The sequence below is a fragment of the Exophiala dermatitidis genome (assembly GCF_000230625.1).
Source record: "Exophiala dermatitidis NIH/UT8656 unplaced genomic scaffold supercont1.7, whole genome shotgun sequence".
Lineage (NCBI taxonomy): Eukaryota > Fungi > Ascomycota > Eurotiomycetes > Chaetothyriales > Herpotrichiellaceae > Exophiala > Exophiala dermatitidis.
This window is the reverse complement of record NW_008751652.1, coordinates 825168-843370: the sequence shown is the minus strand read 5'-3', so window position 1 is coordinate 843370 and position 18203 is coordinate 825168. Positions and strand designations below refer to the sequence as shown.

At 51.9% G+C, this 18203-nt stretch overlaps 5 protein-coding genes across 6 annotated transcripts; 3 read left to right on the top strand and 2 right to left on the bottom strand.

The window, feature by feature from the left end:
* On the bottom strand, positions 1-2850 carry HMPREF1120_08122. 2 transcript variants are annotated; one of them, XM_009162364.1, is made up of 3 exons: positions 2065-2850; positions 1814-1900; positions 1-1731 (listed from the first exon to the last, which is right to left on the bottom strand). In XM_009162364.1, exon 3 carries the CDS (start codon positions 1457-1459, stop codon positions 773-775), a length of 687 nt encoding a protein of 228 aa, XP_009160612.1. In that variant the 5' UTR covers positions 1460-1731; positions 1814-1900; positions 2065-2850; the 3' UTR covers positions 1-772. The 2 variants fall into 2 exon arrangements, with proteins under 2 accessions (XP_009160612.1, XP_009160611.1); XM_009162363.1 differs by having other exon boundaries at positions 1-1918.
* Positions 2851-3023: 173 nt separating this feature from the next.
* Positions 3024-6236, top strand: HMPREF1120_08121 (histone-lysine N-methyltransferase SUV420H). The gene is made up of 2 exons (XM_009162362.1): positions 3024-3631; positions 3682-6236. The coding sequence occupies exons 1-2, from the start codon at positions 3527-3529 to the stop codon at positions 5890-5892; spliced, it is 2316 nt and encodes a 771-aa protein (XP_009160610.1). The 5' UTR covers positions 3024-3526; the 3' UTR covers positions 5893-6236.
* A 238-nt stretch (positions 6237-6474) lies between these two features.
* Positions 6475-7894, top strand: HMPREF1120_08120 (uncharacterized protein). The gene is made up of 2 exons (XM_009162361.1): positions 6475-6976; positions 7161-7894. The coding sequence occupies exons 1-2, from the start codon at positions 6895-6897 to the stop codon at positions 7484-7486; spliced, it is 408 nt and encodes a 135-aa protein (XP_009160609.1). The 5' UTR covers positions 6475-6894; the 3' UTR covers positions 7487-7894.
* A 122-nt stretch (positions 7895-8016) lies between these two features.
* Positions 8017-10109, top strand: HMPREF1120_08119 (uncharacterized protein). The gene has a single exon (XM_009162360.1). The coding sequence runs from the start codon at positions 8738-8740 to the stop codon at positions 9686-9688; it is 951 nt and encodes a 316-aa protein (XP_009160608.1). The 5' UTR covers positions 8017-8737; the 3' UTR covers positions 9689-10109.
* HMPREF1120_08118 (uncharacterized protein) lies at positions 9742-18081 on the bottom strand. Its single transcript, XM_009162359.1, has one exon. It carries the CDS (start codon positions 17946-17948, stop codon positions 10161-10163), a length of 7788 nt encoding a protein of 2595 aa, XP_009160607.1. The 5' UTR covers positions 17949-18081; the 3' UTR covers positions 9742-10160.
* Between the last annotated feature and the right edge of the window lie 122 nt (positions 18082-18203).

Below are 18203 nucleotides of genomic sequence, written 5' to 3'. Positions count from 1 at the left end.
GGGGGTTGTCATCATGATGACTTCACAGCACGTGAATTGTGATGAGCTCACTCTGCTGGGGCCTGTAGTCGGGCACGCAATTGGGGGGCGGCTTCTTTACCCGGATCCTTTGTATCACAGCAAGGGGGTTCGTAGTGATAATCGGGGCATCATGATGCAATCCAGATGAAGCTCAGCCTGAGGCTGCAATAATGGTTAGGTACGTACCTCTAGAATGTGAGAACAAAGGCAGTTCAAGTTGTGACTACAAGGTACAAGGGATTATAGCCCTGCGGTGGCATTTTCAACGTATCGAATTGCGGAGAAAGTGGGACGTTGTGTTCCTCCAGCCAGTGGTCAAACGTTGCAAGGCTTCTTCCGGAGCGCAGCCTTTCGACGATCATTGCCCCCTCCCACTCCGAATCTGCGCATCTGCGACAAACTCGGGCGTCTGGTCTAGGGTAGGGTCCCCTATCCCGGGGGGTGATCTCACAGTCCAAGCCAAACTGGGTGACGAATGTTCTAGGAAGCTGCCTAGGAGTAGATGCATACCAATACTCAATACTACTTGGATAGCGGGAGGATTAGGGACAGGCCCATCAACTGGAGTCCACAGCTCTCCACAGAAAGAATTCCAGGGAAGTTCCAGTATCGCCCGGAAGTGTTGCTCCGGGACAAACTCACGTCAAGATGATTTCATCAACATCCCGATCGGTCGACTGCCCTGAATTACACAGAATTCATGTCCAGAGCCGCGCCTCTTCCTGGATCACCCCTTTCTGTGGGCACTGCATCAGAGATCGGCCGTCTCATCAATGGGACATGGATAAGGCCAGGACCTATGGCCAGGTCCCCTGGTTGTCATGGTACGTTTAGGTCGGGACATGCCGTAATGCCCTCGTAGTCCGGTAAGCGACAACAATGAATACGTATCCGCCTCGATGAAGACGGTAGGTATTGGCTCTCCACCACCTCCTGTCCCTGACCGATATGACGTGGGCATTACATCCTGCCCTAGCAATGCACCGCAGATCAGGGATGGAGATCGTAAAGTCGAGATCGTGGTTGGAACTGGCAGAACTTGGAAGCCTCCCACCGACGGTTTTCTCGTGCTTTCCAAAGACATAGAGGGGTTTTCCCCTCTGGCCATCCCAGTCATGCACTCTCGGCGAGATCCTGGACTTCCTAGAAGTTGAGGATGAGACGAGAGGACTAGTTGTAAGGCTGTTCTCCTTTCTGCCCACTGCCGTGACACCTTTACCAAATATTGGCTCGTTCCTGTCAAACAGTTCGCGTCCAAAACCATATCCGACCCAGCAAGACTCGGAACATTTTGAACTTCTATCTCAATGGTCAACCCCCCTTTCCTGCAAGTGGGCACCTCCTCTGGACCAACCATTATCCCACAAGCCATCCTCACAGCAACACGCAACAAGGAGATGGATGACAGTAAGATGTGATGAAGGAATGAATTCCACATGCAAGTCGCACAATCGTAGGAGATCGGGAACCCCGAAAGGAGCCAATCCACAGCCTCAGGCAAAAGTTCCTCTCACGTTGCGGCATTCGGCAGTGCTGAGCCAGTGCTCACTCCTCCAGCGTTGGGCATAAAGCGAGCGGAGCAAACAATTTGCCAGGGGCATCTGCTCACTCGTCAGTAGCGACGGTCCCCCGAGGAAGGAGCCGCACTCTTGAACGTGGCAGCCTTCCCATCTAATCTGACAGGCTCTGCCCTTCGAAAGAGGATAAGGACTAGTCCCCGGTCAACCGGTAACTCATTTTAGACGCGGACCGTGGGCCATGGCTGCGTTCTCCGCATAGGACATTGACATACCTCCGTCGAGAACGTTGCATATCGAGGATGAATCCGGACGTAGATATAGTGATCCACGTCGTCTGTCTGTTGAAAACTGTAGATGGCCTGGAACCAAGCAGCCACCTTCTTAGTGAGTCTTTCCATAATATCGACAAACACAAATACTGCGTTGGCTATATCATAGCCATGCTTCTCAGATGGGAAGGAATTGATGATATGACACCAATCGAGGCTAATTTCAGGTATGGCTGTACTGGTTCGTTTCATACCTTGGACCCAAATAAACGTCGCTGCTTCACCCACTGCCACATCGCCACGATGACAGTCGAAACTGATATCGAACACATGCTGCTGGAGCTGTAAGGTCAAGGTTTGGCTATCCGGTGCGAATCCATCAAGTCAGATTGACAGAATGTTTGACAAAATGAAGCTGGCCAGCGTAGGATGATAGCGTATCATCACTGTCACAAGCTCCTCAGGCTGCAGTGCCCTGCAGTTCAAGTTGGACTCAGGCACCATTGCCGGGATTGCTTTCCTAGTGCTCCAATAACCGGAGCTGCTCAAGAGCTAGCATGATCACTTGACCCGTATCCTTGCTATCTCTGAGATACTTACCTACCTGCATAGTAAATAGCAGGTATGTATTAGTTGTCCAGCCGGTGATGCATGGTGGGTGGGTGTTTGTTATCACGCCATCTGAAGGCCTCGCGCCGAATCCTTAAAAAGCGTAACTCGCGCTGAGGTTGTGTATATACAATAATGAGTTCAAAATTTCAAAGACCTCGAATGGGACCGTTTCGTGCAAGGGCATCAGGTCCGGCGAATCGAGGTCGGATCAACTCTCTCGGAACTGCTACGGTTCCAAGCGAACATTGAGAATTGCAGAGCTTTTTTCTCGGACCCCTGCTCAATATTGGAAGGCAGAGATGGTGCACTTCAGGCGACGCAAGTACCAGGCACCTGACGAGCGAGAGCTGTTGAGCGGCGCACCTGGCGGGCGTGCATAGCCACCGATGATTACCTGTATGGTTCTCGACTCGGGGCGCTTGTGTTTGACTGGTGGCCGGACAATCCAGACTCGGGAGAGGCGCGACCTATACGAGATCTTAATACCTACCGTACTAGTACCGTAGTAGCAGTCTAAACGCCGGAAGGTTCATTTCTCTTCAAGTTTAGCACGGCACACAGCTCACTAACCCACAATTCCTATACCACTAACCAACAACAGGACGGACTCTCACTAAAATAACAGGAACTAAAATGCCAGATTCCACTGGCAGCCCGTCCGCGCCGTGTGTCTCCCTCTCCCTTTGCCAGTGTTGTCGACGCTGCTGCTGCTGCTGCGCCCGTTCCAGTTCGTGTGGCCCCTCTCCCTTTCGTGTCTCCTGCTCCCTTGACAGCAGTTGAACACCATCCCTTCTCCTCCATGTCAAAAGTCACGTAGAGTTGAAAGATTCTTTCTGCTTCGTCCAGTTGAAGCGCTTTATCCACGCGACCAACATGTCGCACCACGTTCATTTTCACTTTACTGCTCGTCACATCAGGCTGGCCTGAACCTTAGATCGCGTCTGGACAATCATTTGCGCTACTTGGCCAGAGACCTCTTCGCTCGCTGTCAGCTTTGGGCACAACCTTTCGCTACAATCTCGGCCGCCTACCCTCGAGCGCTACCTCTTCATACAAAAAACCCCAACCCCCTTGCTAACGGACGACTCGCAACACCACGCGACAATGACTCGAAAGAAGTCTGTCCAGGAGCCGGAGAAGGCTCACCGGCTCTCTCTGGCTGAGTTGGCCGCGTACGACGACGTCTGTTCAGACGTACTAATAGATAATGTTTGTACAGCCATTGGCAACCCGGAGCATGTTGTGCTGACACGTCTCAGGCTTACTACAAGTACCGCATACGGAAGAACCGGACGAAGCACATCCCTGTTAGAGGTATCAAGGAAGATGAAGTACCCCGGATTCTCCTGCACAAGGTCATCGTCGATAAGGACTTGGTGGCAGCCGAGAAGGCCTTGCTTGCCCTGCCTGGATTGAAACGGTACAAGCAAAGCCTGCGCTCCAAAGCCGAACAAGAACATTTTCTCAGCCACCTTCGCAAGTACATCGCCATGTACCAAACCGACTGCCCTTGGGAGGTGTCCGCTACCAATCGGTATACCATCACCACATATGAGGCCGCCGTCACCGCACGACGAAGGATCAAGCAAGGCGACACGGTCAAATACCTCATAGGCACTCTCGTGCCTCTAACCACGGAGGAATCGGCCGAGTTAGACCTGAGCAACCGCAATTTCAGCATCGTTGTCTCCAGTCGCAAAAAGAACTCGTCCATCTTCTTGGGCCCTGCGCGGTTCGCCAACCATGACTGCGATGCAAATGGTCGCCTTGTGACAAGGGGTCCGGACGGTATGGAAGTGGTCGCCATGAAGAACATTGAGGTTGGGGACGAGATCACCGTATCATATGGTGATGACTACTTTGGACCCGGCAATATAGATTGTCTCTGTCATACTTGCGAGGTTCTTGAGCGCAACGGCTGGACATCGAAAGCTGCGGTTCTCGAGCCTTCAAGCCACGCTTCTACTCCTTCACGCGAACTCATCGACAATCACCGGTCACGCAGCTTAAAGCGCAAGCGGGCACCAGAAGCGTCTTCGCGACAGTCTTCAGCTCCTCCTTGCAAGCAGCTAAAGACTAATCTGTCCCCTTCCAAGCTGCAACGTTCGTGGACCCCTCCTACAAGCTCCGATTCCGACCACGGTCAGTCAGGCGCCGTTACCGGCTTATCGGAGGCTATCGATCCCACATCTTCGGTTTCTGGGGAGAAGACCACGCTTTCTCCACCTCATAGTCCATCACGATTGACAGAGCGCGAAGGTGCCGAAGACAGCAAATCAGAAGCAGCATCGACTCCTCCAACCACAGTCGGTGATGGATCGCTAGATGCAAAGCAAAAGTCACCCAGTAGTGCCAAGTCCAAGAGAAATTCCCGCGAGAGTAAGATGACTGCTAGACTACTTGGCAAGATTTCCGCACGAGCACCCATCTCTCCAGCGCCTACATCTCCATCAAGTTATGGTTCAGCAAACGAGACGGGGCCGTCAACCCAACAAATCCCTGCAAATCCCATCAGTGACAGTGCTGTTACCATCAAAATCGAATCAATGGAGACGACGAAACTGGAAGCAGATGGGGACACCATTGTGGTTGATTCCTTGAGCCAAGATTCAGGAACAACGGCCGACGTATTTTTCGATGTTGCTAATGAAGTGGCCACCACGGTCAGCCCTGAGATAGCGGGTGCCCCTGTACCACATGCCATCTCGACTCTAGCGACTACCACTGTTACGAGAGAAGTTGAAAAGCCCAAGGACGCTGACACAGAAGACGGAGTTTTGCCGTCCATTGAGCCCAACACAACGTCAACCACAGTGACCAAGTTGACCGTCCACCCGGTTACGGGCACAATTCGGATAGCCGGGGATTATATATTGACCCGAAAGTTACTGGCTCAACCTCATGACCGTTGGGTTCAATGTCACAATGACAAATGCTATGGATTCTTTGTTCAACCCAATGGATACCAAACCCGACGCGAATGTCCCCGATGTGAACGACACAGCATGCTGTACGGCTTTGCTTGGCCCAAGACCGATCCTGACCCACGCAAACTGCTCGAACGATCGGGACGCGGGAAAAAAGGAGCCGGTGCTACTGAGTACAGCGCGTACCGCCGGAAAGGCCGGTGCGGCAAGGGGACCTGGGTTGAAGGCGCAGGCGATCCGGAAGAACGAGTGTTGGATCACCGTACAATTCACCGGTTTGTGCTTCCCGAGGAAGAGCGAGAATTGACCAGAAAGGGGCTTCTCAGAGAAGCAGAGCTGGCCAGAGCAGCCGGAGACCATGCGCTCGCGCTTCTAGAGGCCAAGATGCGCGCTGGATCCAGAGGCTTGGGAACGGAGAGTGCTGCACGGGATCGAGATGTGAGCGGAAGTGGTGGACCTGGGTCGTCGACGCCGGATGAGGCGCGAAGGAGAAGTAATCGCTTCGTCACGAGGCCGGTGGGTGTGTATACGGACAGATTTTAGTTTTGCTGCCCGTTGTTACACCGAAAGGTGTGGCAGCAGCGGCAGCTTCAGATCCGTGGTGGTCGTGGTGATGGTGGACTTTGCTTGTCACGCTTAGCTGTGCAGTGGTCAGCTTGTGGATTAGCTTTGAGCAATGAATTAAAGGCCATCAGAGACGCAAGCTTCAACGCAAGATGGTCGCCTACAAGTGTGCATTGTGCTTGGCTACTATGTAGAGTATGTACAGTACTGGATACTACTAGTATGAGTGCCTTATTACAGAACAGCATACAGTGATTCGGGGTGGATGGATGCTCTGTCTGGCGTCCCGATAGTCCCAAATGCCCAACTACTACCTACCTAGATTTGGCTTCGTTTGATGCTCAGGGGGGTGCCAGGAAGGCTACAAGGTGCCCAGGTCCAGCTTGTTCGGGAGCAAGGCTGATGAGAACGGCAAGGCTGAATGTTTTCGAATACTAAAGTAACTTGAACAGCAAACTTACCTAGGTATACTTGGCAAGTTTGTTAACACTGACCTCGTTCCCCACCGGTTCCCACCCCAGGTTCGACGTCATCGTGCTCCCCTCGTCGGGTTGTTTGGCTTTTGAACTGACAAGCCACTGCAGCCATGGCAGGATCCCTGTTCTGCGAACCCAGTCACGGTATGGGTATGTACCACTCAGCTGCAGACTCGGGCTGCATGCGAGCGGGATATGATGTCGATGGAGGGTCCAGACAAGCCTGCCTTGCCGTGGCTTCGTCCTGCGCCTTTCCTCAGGCCATGAGGTTTGTTGTTGTTCGTCTGTGATCCGACTCGAATTCTATTCTTTTGTGAACAATCTTGGTGAGCCAGTGAGAGTGCAACATTAGTACTATACCAGCAACAAAACAGAACAGACCACTGTAGTCTACAACTATTTTATTCCTGCGGACCAAGCGAGTCGAGTCCTGTCGAGTCATCTGTTTCCGACTACCAAATAACGGACGACGCGACGTTACCTGTTCCGTCAGATTCGTTCCAGAATGTCTGACAACAACGAGAACAAAGAGACCAAGGACACCCAGGACACCCAGGAAAGTGGTGGTGCTCCTGAGCAGAAAGAAGGTCGGTAGATTTTCTACCTTGTCCAAAATACCTTACTCCGCAGTGGCAGTGGCAGGCATGGCTTGATCCTTTTTGAAGCGCGGTCAATACTTGACAACATTGTCCTTGAACCGCGATTGGATTGGTCGCACTTTTGTTTAGGGTGACAGACCTAGGCTGACGACTTCATAACTCGTTATTACAGGCGGTAAAGAATCCTCATCTTCGTCTTGGTACCAAAAACCCGAAGACCTAGGCAACGCCGCCGGCGACAAAGTCGAAGGCGTATTGAGTCCCGTGGGCAAACATGCCGGCCCCGTGTTGGAAACCGCAGGGAAACCGCTCGGTGGGGTCCTGGGACCTACGGTCGGCGGGGTCATGAACTTTGGGAAAGGATGGGGTGAACAGATGGGTGTGGGTTTTGGAAATCATGAGGGTGGGCCGGCGAAGGCACAGGAGGCGGAAGAGAAGAGGATGAAGGAGCCGTTTGGGGGAAAGGAGCAGAATGCTGAGAATCCGCTTGGTTTGTGATGGACCTGATGGATGGTGTCGCGAGAGAAGGATGGTATGGTCGTTGACATGGTCGCCATTCAGCATGGATATGCTATGAAACATCCACTCCAGGCTGCTTTGTGAAGTCTGAACGCGCCGTACCGCAACGCAATTTATTGTTTCCCAACCCAATGTGCAAGGAGGGTTGCCATCATACTACTAGGAAGTCGAGTACTGGTCGCTGCGTACAAAAGGATCGCGATCGAGTCAGCTTTGGAGTTCCGACTATATACTACACCGACACGTAGTTATGTTTGGTTGATGTAAAGGATGATAAAGTGTAGTGCCAGGGTGTTTTCATTATTGAAACAGTCCGGATCCCGAAGTCCAGACGAAACTAAAGGTATTCTGGGACATCTATGCAGTACGATGTTAGTATACCTACTGGTAGTAGACATGTTGTCTGTCTCCACGGGGTGATCCCACGGACGGCAGTGAGTGGGTCTTTGAGCCGAGGTAGACAGTATTCCGTTCGGTTGGGAGTATTCCAAACACCACCTCATCAGTTGGAGAAACAGACGCGTGGAATCCCTCTCGTCTATTACCACCTGCAAGCTACCTGACTAGGTTCTAGGTATTTGTATCATGTTTCAGTTCATCATAAACCCAAGGTGAGAAGAGTGGAATATAACTCGACTTGAGGTAGTGACTGGCCTCTTTTTCCTTCCAGATTGGACTGTCCACGAGACTGTGTGTCACAGCTCACAGATCAGGAGTTGACATTGACAGTCACTCATTAATCCCATCGGCTCAGTTTGATAAGTGGTCTTGGTGTCTTGAGGAATTGTGGTGGCCGTGACAGACAGCCCTAAAGAACAGCGGTCGCTTGGTATCATTCAGTCCTTGTTAGACAAGTGAATCAGCATCCCAGGTGGGTCAAAATCCGAGACGAGATTCAGGCGAAGGTGCAACGTGAAAAGGACGAGGACGTGGATCTGTCGGAGTTGACGCACCACATACACATCTCCCACTGCCACCTGACACGAAAGCCTTGGAGGGCAAAGCCAACGGGGAAATCATCTTTCAAACTGACTCGGTGACGAAAGTCGAAGGCGAAGTCGGAGAGACAGGCGTACATCAACCGAGACACAAGAAGCCAGTCCACTCTACTACCGAGTCAACCAACCACCAACCAGCCAGCATCGGACAGATAGCTACGCCTGCATACCTTCTAAACAAGTGACACGATCAGTGGTCATCCGGCTACCTTCATTCATCTATCTCTCAATCATGGACTACGAATTCCCCAAACCACCCCGCTCCCTCGCTGGCAAAGTAGCCATCGTGACCGGCGCCGGCGCAGCAGGCGACGGAATCGGCAACGGACGCGCGACTGCGATTTTGCTCGCCGAAGACGGGTGTTTTGTTGCGTGTGTGGACCGCGACATCAGATTAGCGCAACGAACGGTTGAAATGATTGAACTTGAAGCTGAAGCCAGAACCAGAACTAGACCCGAGGCCTTGGCCGAGGGTGAACCCAACAACAACAACAGCGACAACAAACCTCTCTGTCCCGCCATCGCCATCGCAGGCGACGTCAGCATCGAATCCAGCTGCAAATCCATCATCGACACAACCCTCGCACACTTCGGCCGTCTCGACATCCTAATCAACTGCGTCGGCGTCGGCGGCGCCCCCGGCACCGCCGTCGACGTAGACATGGCAGCATGGGCATCATCAATGCAGATAAACGTCGCGAGCATGGTCATGATGTCCAAATATGCCATACCGGCAATTTTGCAATCCAACCCAGCTGACAGTGTCGGACCCACCTGGATGTACCGCGGCAGTATTGTCAATATGGGTTCTGTGGCGGGACTGAAAGGTGGTACGCCGCATTTGTTGTATCCGACTGCCAAGGGCGCGATTGTCAATATGACGAGGGCGATGGCGGCGCATCATGCTGGCGATGGGATTAGGGTTAATTGTGTTTGTCCGGGGATGGTGTATACGCCTATGATGTATGCTGCTGGAGGGGGAATGTCCGAAGAAGCAAGACAAGCGAGGAAAAATCGCAGTTTACTCAAAACCGAAGGGAATGGGTGGGATGTCGGCTGTGTTATTCGGTTTCTGGCGGGTCCACAGGCACGATGGTTGACGGGGGTCGTTTTGCCGGTTGATGCGGGTGTTACGGCTGCTGTGGGGACGGATATTCCAAAGTCGGCGAGTGTTAATGCTTGACTTGACGAGGGAATGCATGCGGGAAGGGGGAAATGGTGGTGCGGTTGACGTAGGGGTGATGTTGAAAATGAAGCTGCAGTGGCATGGCTGCGTAAGACAAGGCTACATGTAAGTCACAGGGGCTTTCCAGACCGCTGTCGTAGGGCTGCAAGATTCTAGTACTTGGTGTAGATTGGGGCCACAAGGCTGTCAATTCTGACCAGCAGACACCACCCCTTACTCGTCGGGCTTCCCAAATCCAAGGGGCATCCGTGACATGAGCAATAAGGACACAAAAGTTGATCAACCACAAAGACTCTCATGATTGTATATCATATCTCTATTAGACAGGACCATTCTGTCAAGATCAATCCACAATCAGCGCCGGGGCCATGCTATGCTTCAAAACCAAAATAGAGCAAAGTGGTAGGACAAACCATCCCTATCTGACAACCGCACGCCTCATGCCATATCGCAGCACCTACAGTGCGTCCTACAACCCCAATTCCCGTCGTCTGTTCCGATGTGCTTGGCCAATTTCCCGTGTACGCTGTTTCTTCCGCTCACCCTTGCGGCGCTTGTCTCTCGCGGCTTTTTCTGGGTCGGCCACCCGTTCGATTCTCCTCTTACTTCGCCGCTCTTCTCTCCTCTGGCGCATCATCTTACTCACTTCCGTCAGCACTTTGACGTACTCGGTATCTCCGAGCTTGGTCTGTAGTTTATCCACCACCTCGTGCGCCATCTCGATCAATCGGGCGTAAGTTGTTGGGAACGTTGGGTCTGCCGAACGAGGCTGAATAGTGTTGGGATCTGTAAGGTGTTGCAGGGGGAGGAGAATGTGGTGGACTCTCTGTCCAGCCAGACTTTCCATGGAAAGCGCAGGGATAACGGTCGACAAGAAGACCAGGGCGGATATCTTGGGCGTCAAGGCGGCAGAGGTGAGACGAGACGTTTCGACCCGCAAAATGCGTGCCATTTGATCCAGGAGATAGTGTATCGCGGGAATTTGCTTGGTTTTCGTTTCTTCCTCCTCCTCGTCCGAGTCAGTGTCGGATTGTGCGCCAGTTTCTCGGGCAGTGTTGTCGTCCTTGTCGGCAACTTCCATCGTCAGTCCATTGACATCCAGACATTGAGCCATAAACACCAGGTTCTGAACGGTGTTCATGCTGAGATCCTCATTGCCCTGTGTCCGTCTGAGCGTTCGAACACTGGCCTTCAAAATCGCGAGGAATTCCTCTTTGCCCAATCGAAGCCCATGGTCGCAAGTTAGCGGAAGTTTTGTCTGGTCCGAAGAAGCACAATGTCGGAAGAACTCCTGGATCAAGCTTGTACAAGTACTCTGAACCCAGACGTTGGGATGGTTCAACAATTTCCAGACAAAAGACCACAGCCGAGCTTGCTTCTGGGTCAAGACCATGTCAGGATGAGCCTCGACAAATCTCGCCAACAGCAATAATCCTTGAAACAGAATCTCCCAGTCGTCACCATCTTCCGCGACTGGCGTTTGGAGGATCTTGGCTAGACGATCGCGAATATGGGCAATTTCTTCTTGATCTAGAGCTGCTCCCGTGCTTAGAAGAATACTGTATGCTTGCAGGCTTATCTTTTGTAGTGCTTGGTTGTCTTCCTGTTCCGACCATGTTTGCAGGGGCTCCAAAAGGCCTCGAAGATGGCTTCTATCAGCTGAGCGGAACAGCTGGCCGAGCAACACCCCGGCAAGTTCCCGACAGCCTTTGTTGTCATCGTTGGCCATCCGAAGCATGATGGGAATGTAAAAGGTGGAGATCAAGTCCTGGGCTGGCTCTCCCTTGACCTTGGCGACCAAAGTATTGATGGCTTCCATGACGGATTGTCTGCCTTCGGGATAAGCGTACTCGAGGTTCTTCATCAAGAATTTCTGCTGTTTGGTCCACCTCGTTGAGCTCTGCGGGTACTCGAGCAAGAAATGGACATAAACACCCCGGGCCACATCGCGCGCGCTTTTGGTTTGATTCGTCACCATCATGATACCAATTTTGTCCACGAGCTCGTACAGTTCCGGTAATTGAATCTTTCGAGCCATGACGGCCCGGATGAAGTTGAAAGTAACACCTTGCCTATCAGGCTCTTCAATATCCGGGGTAATGCGATGCAACAGGTCTGCTATATCCGAGTCTCTAATCTTGACACTCTTCCGTTCACGAAGTACTGCAGCCACAAGTTTAAGCGCGGCTTGAGCCGCCTCCTCGTTGGTATTTGTCGAATTCTTCACCAGTTTGACAGCTTCGCTGACATACAGAGGCGCATTTTCGTCCAGCTCGGTCATGGGAAGTTTGATGATGGCTGATAGCAAGCGCAAAGCAGAAATCTTGACGTCTTCCTGGCCTTCAATAATGGCATCGCCGATGATGGGGAGAAACCCATGAACGTTTTCGGGAGTGAGAACATCGTCATGCTTCTGGAGTGTCGATCTCACCAGATCCAAAGCAAAGCGAGCCAGCTTATACAACAGGGGCGACGTCTGACCACTGCTGGTCTTGTGGGCCGAGCTCAGTTGAATAAGATACCGCTGGCGACTCCTTTCTTCAAGCGTGAGGGACTTCTCGGCAGTCGTATCATTTTGTTTCTGTCGGTACAATGACTGGATCAAATGATACGCAAAAACCAATAAATCTCGCTTGCTTGTCGCAGGGTTCTGCGATAGACCTATCCCGATCCTTCGCAAAAGCTCGTCCACCTGTCTCACTTGCTTCGAAGTGAGCGTCCCAGACAAAATGGTTTGTATGGGGGCGACGAGCTTCATAAGCGCGCCGACACTTGTAGACCGAGCAAGCAATTCCATGGAGTCGTAGCTTTTGCTGCTTTTGACCTCTTTCATGCTGCTGATGTAGTCTTGGTTTTCCTTTTCCTGACCGACAGCGCCAAAGATATCGTCCATTACCACCAGAACAAGATCATCAAGGCAGTAATCGAGATCGCCAAGCTCAATGTGAGGAGTGATCGCCACCAATATGGAGTGTAGTGTGTAAGACACCACATGCAGTTGATATCCTCTGGTGAGCGTGGAACGAATCTCCTTCAGCACGAATTGAAGACTCGACGGGCCCAAGAGTGTGACGATTTCGCAAAGAGCACGGCGTGCAACGTCACGCGATTCTTGAGTGCGACTCTTCAGGATTTGCGCGATATCGAGCATGATAGGAGCAGCAAGAAGTTGAACCTCTTCTTGCGGAAGCATTTTGATGAGTTTGATCGTGGTCACCGCGATAGGAATTCGGAAGCTGATCTCTGTCTCGTCTTTGTAATGGACCAACTCCGCGAGTTTGGGTATGAAATGAGTCCGAAGCTCATTCTCCACGACATCTTTATCTCGAATCGATCTGGCCAGGTAAGGGACCGCCTTTTCGCCATTCTCGTCAGGTATGCCAGATTGCTGCGCTTTGGCGACTAAAAGAGCATCTGCAGCATGTGATAGAAGCCGGCTAGCAGGTTTCTGTGCGCTGTCGGTCTTGTCGATGTCATTTCGGTACCGTCGGAACAACGTTTTGAAGTGCTTCCAGTTGATCCACTGGAGCAGAGTAGCCATGGCTGCTATGCTCTGTCCTTTGGTGGTTTGGGCAGACTCATCCGTGCTGGGGTCATACACAAACATCTCCAGCAAAGGGATGAAGATATCTGCGTTGTTCTGCGCATTGATTGCACCCTTCTCAACCTCGGAGACAAGTCGTCGGATTGCCCGTACACGACGATGTTGCTGAATGTGAAGTATGTTCGAGAAGAACGATGCCTCCTCGTCACCGCCGACAAGAAGAGGGCGCAGGTTTTCGAGGTCTGGATCGTCCCGAACATATTGTACCAGAAGCCCAAACAGCGAGACAAAGTCGGCCCGTATAAGCTCGGACTCATGTGTGATGTTCTTTTTAACCACTGGAAGGATTGCCGTTCTGGTTAGGTCTTCCAAATCGGAACAGCCTGATTCGGCTGCTTTGACGATGAACTGCTTCAGGCTGCTTAATGCGTTGGACCTGATGGAAAAATCCTCCATAGTCCGGACGAAAAATAGCAAGTTGAAGACGATTGGGCGCCATATGGCCTTATTCTGCTCGCCGACCTCCAGTGCATTTATTTCCCCGAAGGCTTGTAGACGCCTATCATAGTCAATCTCTTCGAGCCGTTCCGTAGAGATTGCGTTCAAAGCATGGCAAAATCGAGCGGCCTGCTCCAGTGAAGGGTTCGACCGTGATAGACAATCAAGGATCTGACAAAGGACTTGGCGATTTGACTCATCCTTGAAATAGTTGAACAAGGATGAAGCCAATTCATACAAATCTTTGTGAGATTTTTCGTCAATCAGATCGCCGCTGGTTTCGACAAAGCTATGAATCGACGCTAGTAGTTGACCTTTGACGTTCGGAGGCACCTTGCGGTTTGCGTCAGCCAGTAGGGTGATGAGAAGGCTGATGGCAGATTGCCGAGACTCGGAAGACGTTGCGAAAGGCGCAAGCTTGGGCAGAATAGTTGTGACGGCGCTGAGGATCTCCTTGGACGGCGTCCGTTCCAATATGACCGTAAGAGCCTTTAGCAACCCATTGGCCTCTTCCTGCAGCACTTCTGCAGCTTTGTTTGGGCTGATGGACTGGTCATCAGCCATGGTTACCCAAGGAACCACGATCTCTTGCAGAATGAAGGTTTTCGTCTCATTTTGCGCAGATGGTGTGGTCAAACATTGCCAGAGAGTACTGGGAACCCTGTCATCGTATGCCCTGAGATAACCGATCTGGTCATTGGAATGCACCCAGGAGGCAAAGAGTCGCAGCAACCCTGATATTCCCTGGTTTGCTTCGGAGGCAAAAGTTTCGAGTCTAGGACTGATTGCATTGGAGAACAGCACGGGCAGGTATGACGGCCAGTCGATACTCTCACAATGCTCAAATAGTAAAACTAGGCACTGGAAAGCCGTGCGCCTGATGCTTCGGGCTAGACTGGACGACGGGGCAGATGCTGGCGCACCAGGAGGGCCTTGGCGCGAGGCCCTGACAAGGCAAAAGACCACTGCATCGACAACCTGAGGGCCATATGGGGCAAACCGACTTTGTAATGTCTCCAGCATTGATAACAATAGCCGCAGGAATCCATATTGCTGATCCTCTGGAACGAAATGGCTATCGGCGCCAATATGGTCGATGCCGGAGCCAGCTATTTTCACCTCCTTCAATTTTCCCAAAGCGATGTCGAGAAAGGTCGCAACCTCGCTTTCTCTCATTCGGAAGAGTGTGCGCAGTATGGATTTCCGCCGCGCTTCCTGCGAACCCACCGTGCCTGCTCGGCCGACAATTAGACCAAAAACAAGCCTCAGTAGAATCGGAAAAACAGTGTCGCGATCATCCGGACTTATGGTGCTTTGGTCTTCCTCAGCGCTTAGTAAAGCGCCCAAGTCTGTGGTCGATATTTTGTCTTCGGCCACGTCCAGAAGAGTTTTCTCGAGACGGACTAAAGCTGGATCTTTCCATGTCAAAACAGCTTGAAGGGCGAGCTTTCGAATCTCAGCATTGCCGTTGCTTAGTAAATCCACCAGTTTGTCGCGAAGTTCACCTGACCTGAAAAGTACACGGGGGTTGATGAATTTGCCAAAAAGCGTGAGCAATGCTTTCCGTTCAGGCAGAGTCCATTCAGAATCATCCACATCTGGGCTCAAGGTATGTGACGATGTAGAAGAATCTGAACTAGGCTTTTGCTGCTGCTGCTGCCCCCGGTTCATCGGGGCTGCAAGGAATATGGGCACCAACAAACGAGACCGGCGCTCGGCGGAGGCTGGAATTGCCGACAAGAGCTGAAGTGCTAGTGTCCGTCCATTGGCGGGTGTTCTTACATTCTCCATTTGGTGGGCACGCTCGACCACTCCGCGAAGTTGATCTTTGGCCTGGTGGAATTGTTGAAGCTGCTTCGTAGACAGAGCATCCATGTGCATGAGATTCGTGCAATCGAAGGCAGATGACCTTTGTATTGGCTGTTCAGGCTTCGCCCCATCGGCATGGTCAACGGAGGAGGGTGTCCGTAACCATTGGATAGCAACATTTATGATGAACTCTTCCACTGAAGCTGGGTCCGTCATTTGAGCCAACACATTGCACACCTCCTTTCTCGTTTGGTCATGGTAATGAGATAGCAACCCCAGACAAAAGAAGGGCGTCATGTTCTGATAAGATGCGTCCGAAACAAGCTTCTGTTGCCGTGGAGGAAGGCGTCTGAGGAGCATGGCAATCTTCCTGACTTCCGCCGGCAAGTATGGGGTTCTGAGGATTTCAAGCATTAGATCAGTGGATTCAGCAAGCTCCTCCTTCTTGTCCGATTCCGCGAGTAAAGCAAGCATTTCAAGAGACCCTTCCTTCAGAGAAGAAGACGTGCTCAGCAAATTGTCGATCAAGACATTACGAACGCTTTCCAGGTTCCTCCTTTGTGATTCAGTCGGTTTACTGGCCTTGCGCAGCAGACGAATGCTTCCGTGCAGAAACGATGGCAGTCGAAAATGGAGCGGAGAGGTCCGGAGAACTATCGATACAAGTTCCGAAATCCCACTGTCGCCCTCCGGTAGAAATTCGAGGTATGTCTCAAGGCCCCAGCCCAGCATCACTCGACGACAAATATCCGGCTCTCCATCGGTCTCTTTGAGCGCATCCACGATCAAGGAGCGGTATGTACCAAGGAGGGCGGTGACAATCTTCAAATCGGAAGGATGGCGAAGGTTGACCGGCAAATGGACTCGGCCAGCGAATTGTTCTACTGGCAGATTGGTGTCTGTAGCGGTAGAGGCAGAAAGTTCATGAAGCACCGACGCTTCAAACTCGGGACAGCTTAATGCCCCTGAACTTGACCGCCCATTGGAAATAGCGTCAGTCTGCCGGAGAGTTTCCAGCAGATAGTATACGCAAACCTCGTCGTCACGCCAATGCCTGATGATGTACTGTTGGAGCCGGGGCAACACCAGATCCGTAAATCTCTCCTTTCCCAGATCTGCGCAAATCGTGCAAAAGGCAAAGAATTCTCTTATGGAGAACTGGTTCGCAACAAAATCTAACAGCTTTTGCGAGAAGGGCAACAATTGGTCCATGGGTGCAAATTGAGAGATCCCAGCAGAGATAGTGATCAACTCTTGCTTGATTTGAGTTTCGTCGTTGGCTCGTTGAGCTGCATTCTCCCCGATGGTGAGAAAGGCCTCCGTGAGGGCCGTCCAGCTAGAGATTCTTGTGCCTCTTCTTGTACCTATAGCCACGGTGATGAGTCGAACCGCGAATAGAACTTGGCTCGGGTCACTCGATACGCCGCGTTCCCGGACAAAGTCAATTACAACATCCAAGACGGGCTGAAATCCAGTGCTGTTGGTCTCGTGGACTAACGCGATCACAATACCCTCAACGGTGGCCCGGACCTCAGGTTCCCCGCTTAACGGCGTAGCAACATCCAACAAGCAGCGGAATAGAGATTCAGCGCTGGAATGCAACTGGCCGTCCAATCCTCTTGCACTTTCAACACAAAGGCTCATAACACCATTTCGATATGAATAGAGTTTTGCTGGGTCTTCGTCCCGGATCAGACCTTTCAAAAGATGTTTGATGGCAAGGTTCAGGGGGGCTTTTCTTTTCTGGTATAGAACGGCAGCCTTCCTCAACAGAAATGCCAGGGATTCTGCGCTGAATCGAACAATGTATTCTTTTTTTGCCGAAAGATACGGGGTCATGATATCGAGGAGGGGCCTCAGGTCCTGTACAAGTAACCGCAAGAGATATTTGAAGAGCCACGCCAGGCATGTAAAGCACCATTCGATAACTTCAGCGCTGCTATGAGTCGCGGCGACATCGGCAACCAGCACTACCGTGCGGGAAAAGTACTGTTCAAACCGTTGCCCGATATCATGTGCGAGGTGTGCAAGGAGACTCAGGAGAGGCTCCAGGGCAAGTTCGTCCTTCTTTTCAATGTGTTGCACCAGAAGATCAAAGATTGTGTCCGCATGGTGGAGAAGCTGAGGCAGGTTCTCGGACAGCGGATTGACCTTGTTCAGGAAACTGGTGAATGTCTGCGACAAGTTCAATTCTGACCACTCGTCGAGCGCAGTGCGGAAGAAGCTTTGTGTCAAGTCTGTGTCCACATTCGAGGGTTTCCTTCTTTCCACGGTGTGGACCGGGTCGATCTTCAATCTCGAGATGCGCTTCGTGAAGGACTCATATCGGTGTATATGGGTTGAGGCGGTAGGGTTCTTGGTCTTGCGAAGGGCCCGGCCGGCCGGGGCACCGGACGAAGGTGCCATGACAGCAAATTTACGGCAGTAGAGTCGCTATCATGTTGTATTCAGGCTTCAAGGTGTGCTCACAGAAGGGAGGCACGGCGACTGCGACAAAAGGCAGAGGTCTAGAAAAAGATGCCCGTACTAGTAATTCGCCCAATCTGTACAACGCTGTAAATTTTTGGAGGCGGCGGCGAGACGCAGCCTGAATTTTTCCCCGCATGAGATCGGCGGCTGACAAGATCTGCGCTCCACCATACAAATCGATACGGCGCCGCA